This window comes from Nicotiana sylvestris, chromosome 1 (genome assembly GCF_000393655.2).
Source record: "Nicotiana sylvestris chromosome 1, ASM39365v2, whole genome shotgun sequence".
NCBI lineage: Eukaryota > Viridiplantae > Streptophyta > Magnoliopsida > Solanales > Solanaceae > Nicotiana > Nicotiana sylvestris.
Window position 1 is genome coordinate 152,713,920 of NC_091057.1, and position 4,201 is coordinate 152,718,120.

A 4,201-nucleotide genomic window follows, 5' to 3' on the forward strand; every position below is an offset into this window, starting at 1 on the left:
ATGAAATACCGGATGAACCCCGGCCAAACTGGGAGGTAAGGCAAGCTCATAAGCAACCTCCCCAACTCGCCTCAAAATCTCAAAAAGGCCAATAAACCTCAGACTCAACTTTCCTTTCTTTCCAAACCTCATGACGCCCTTCATAGGCAAAACCCAAAGCAGAACCCGCTCTCCGACCATATATGACACATCACAAACCTTCCTGTCCACGTAGCTCTTCTGTCTGGACTGGGCTGTACAGAGTCTATCCTGAATCACCTTGACCTTCTCCAATGCATCCTGAACCAACCCTGTGCCCAATAGCCTGGCCTCACCCGGCTCAAACCAACCCACTAGAGATCTGCACCTCCTACCATATAAAGCCTCATACGACGCCATCAGAATGTTGTACTGATAACTGTTGTTGTAAGCAAACTCCGCCAATGGCAAGAACTGATACCAAGACCCTCCAAACTCAATCACACATGCACGAAGCATATCCTCAAGAATCTGAATAGTGCACTCGGACTGTCCGTCCGTCTGGGGGTGAAATGTTGTGCTCAACTCTACTCGAGTACCCAACTTCTGCTGAACGGCTCCCCAAAACCGTGATGTAAACTGAGTACCTCTGTCCGAGATGATAGAAATTGGAATATCGTGCAGACGAACAATCTCCTTGATGTAAATCTCCGCTAACCACTCCGATGAATAAGTAGTACACACAGGGATAAAATGAGCGGACTTGGTCCGTCGATCCACAATCACCCAAATGGCATCGAACTTCTTCACAGTCCGAGGGAGACCAACTATAAAATCCATGGTGATCCTCTCCCATTTCCACTCCGGAATCTCTATCTGCTGAAGCAACCCACCTGGTCTCTAGTGATCATACTTTACCTGTTGACAGTTGAGGCATCTAGCTACATATCCAACTATATCCTTCTTCATCCGCCTCCACCAATAGTACTGCCTCAAGTCTTGATACATCTTCACGGCACCCGAATGGATGGAATACCGCAAACTGTGGGCCTCTGCTAAAATCAACTCCCGAAGCCCATCAACATTGGGCACACAAATCTGACCCTGCATCCTCAATACCCCGCCATCTCCAATGGTCACATCTCTAGCATCGCCGTGCTGAACCGTGTCCCTGAGGACAAGTAAATGCGGGTCATCATACTGTCGCTCCCTGATACGATCGAACAATGAAGATCGAGAAACCACACAAGCTAGAAACCGTCTGGGCTCCGAAAGATCCAATCTCATAAACTGACTGGCTAAGGCCTGAACATCCATCGCCATAGGCCTCTCTGAAGCTGGTAAATATGTCAAACTCCCCAAACTCTCCGCCCGGCGACTTAAGGCATCGGCTACCACATTGGCCTTGCCCGGGTGATAAAGAATAGTAATATCATAATCCTTCAGCAACTCTAACCACCTCCTCTGGCGCAAATTTATATCCTTTTGCTTGAACAAGTGTTGCAAACTCCGATGGTCAGTATAAATCTCACAAAGCACACTGTACAAATAATGACGCCAGATCTTCAAGGCATGAACAATAGCAGCTAACTCAAGGTCATGGACATGGTAATTTTTCTCATGTATCTTCAACTGTCTGGACGCGTAGGCAATCACCCTACCGTCCTGCATCAACACCGCTCCAAGGCCAACCCGTGAGACATCACAATAAACTGTATATGACCCCGAACCAGTAGGCAATATCAAAATAGGGGCTGAAGTCAAAGCTGTCTTGAGCTTCTGAAAGCTCGTCTTACACTCCGCTGTCCACTGAAATGGAGCACCCTTCTGGGTCAATCTAGTCATAGGGGCTGCAATCGATGAAACCCCCTCCACAAAATGACGATAGTAACCCGCCAAGCTAAAGAAACTGTGAATTTCTATAGCTGAAGAGGGCCTGGGCCAATTCTGCACGACCTCTACTTTCTTTGGATCCACCCGAATGCCTTCACTCGATACCACGTGGCCTAAGAATGCCACAGAACTCAACCAAAACTCACATTTTGAGAACTTTGCATATAACTTCTTCTCTCTCAGGGTCTGAAGCACGGTCCTCAGGTGATGCTCATGATCTTCCCGACTCCGGAGTATACAAGAATATCATTTATGAAAACAGTGACGAACGAGTCAAGATATGGCCTAAACACACTATGCATCAAATACATAAAAGCTGCTAGGGCATTGGTCAGCCCAAATGACATAACTAGAAACTCGTAATGACCATACCGAGTCCTGAAGGTAGTCTTTGGGATATCCGGCTCCCGAATCTTCAACTGATGGTAACCTGAGCGCAAATCAATCTTAGAAAATACATGTGCGCCCTGAAGCTGGTCAAATAGATCATCAATACGAGGCAAAGGATAATAGTTATCTTCACTATAACCTTGTTCAACTGGTGATAAACGATACACATACGCATAGAACAATTCTTTTTCTTCACAAACAAGACAGAAGCACCCACAGTGAAACACTGGGTCGAATAAAACCCTTATCAAGCAATTCCTGTAACTGATCCTTCAACTCAGGAGGAGCCATACGATATAGAGGGATGGAAATGGACTGAATGTCCGACAACAAATCAATGCCAAAGTCAATATCTCTATCAGGCGGCATGCACGAAAGATCAGCTGGAAATACATCGGGATAATCCCGTACCACTGGGACTAAATCAACAGAAGGGGTATCAACACTGACATCTCTCACATAAGCTAAATACGCGGCACACCCCTTCTCAACCATACGCTGAGCTCTAAGGAAAGAGATAACTCTAATGGGAGTGTGATCTAAGGTACCACTCCAATCAATACGCAGAATACCTGGCATATCCAGCGTCACGGTCTTGGCGTGACAATCAAGAATAGCATAATGGGGCGACAACCAGTCCATGCCCAAAATAATATCAAAATCAACCATGTTGAGTAACAATAGATCTGCTCTGGTCTCAAAACCACGAATAGTAACCAAACACGACCGATAAATACGGTCCACAACAAGAGAATCTCCCACAGGAGTAGAAACATAAACAGGAGAACTCAAAGAATCTCGGGCTACACCCAAATGAGAAGCAAAATTAGAAGACACATAAGAATAAGTGGAGCCAGGATCGAATAGAACCGATGCATCTCTGTGACAAACCACCTGTGATAATAGAATTAGAGGCAACAGCCTCGGTACGAGCAGGAATGGCATAATATCGGGCCTGCCCTCCGCTCGAGGGCGATCTCTACCTCCCCGACCTCCGCCCCTAGCTGGCTGGGCATATGGGGTAGCAGCTGGAGCTGTGATCATGGCTTGATAACTCTGTTGAGCACACTGTGGCTTAGAAGTCTATGGAGGTGCACTCCTCCCAAGTCTAGGGCAATCCCTCACCACATGGTAGGTGTCACCACACTCAAAACAAGCTCTAGGAGGGTGCAGTGGCTATGACTGGCTCGGGCCAGGTCTGCTGGACTGACCCCTGAAAGCACCCCGCGCAGGAGGCGCGCTAGAAATCGGAGGTGCATAATAAGACTCTTGGGGTCTAGGAGGAGCTGGAGCACTGCTGGCTAATGGAAGAGCTGAATGAACGGGGCGACCCATATAACCCCTACCATGATGACCTACTGCTGGGTACAGGCACCAGAGTAGTGGCCCAACTCTCGATACCTCTTGGCCTCCCTCTCCCTAGCGAGCATACCCTCGATCCTCCTAGCAATGCTCACTACCTGCTGATAAGGAATGTCCATCTCCAACTCTCAAGCTATGCTAGATCTGATGGGTGGAATAAGACCCTCAATGAACCGGCGAACTCTCTCACGGACAGTAGCAACCAAGGCTGGTGCATGCCTAGCCAATCTGGTATAACGGATAGCATACTCTGAAATGGTCATAGCAACCTGGCGCAAATGCTCAAACTCTGCGTGCCATGCATCCCTGAGACTCTGAGGACAAACTCTCTCATGAACATATCCTAGAACTGGGTCCAAGTCAGTGAAACAGTCTCGACTGGGCTGTCTATCTCATAAGTGCGCCACCAATCATAGGTGGCTCCCCGAAACTGGAAGGTAGTAAAGGAAACCCCTCTAGATCCGGCTATGCCCATAGTGTGAAGAATACGGTGGCACTCCTCTAGAAACTTTCTGGAGGAGGACCAGTTTCCTCATCACGTTCGCGTTCAGACCTTCGTGTTTGTGAAGCTTCGTGTTTTCCTCAATCGCGTTCGCGT

General features: G+C 47.8%; 1 protein-coding gene across 1 annotated transcript; it reads right to left on the minus strand.

Annotated features, from left to right (window-relative positions):
* Positions 1 to 2,433: 2,433 nt before the first annotated feature.
* On the minus strand, positions 2,434 to 2,883 carry LOC138876279 (uncharacterized). The gene has a single exon (XM_070155189.1). The coding sequence runs from the start codon at positions 2,881 to 2,883 to the stop codon at positions 2,434 to 2,436; it is 450 nt and encodes a 149-aa protein (XP_070011290.1).
* Between the last annotated feature and the right edge of the window lie 1,318 nt (positions 2,884 to 4,201).

Coding starts and splice junctions, on each gene's coding strand:
- LOC138876279 (XM_070155189.1), bottom strand. CDS start 2,883: ATGGACTGGTTGTCGCCCCATTATGCTATTCTTGATTGTCACGCCAAG.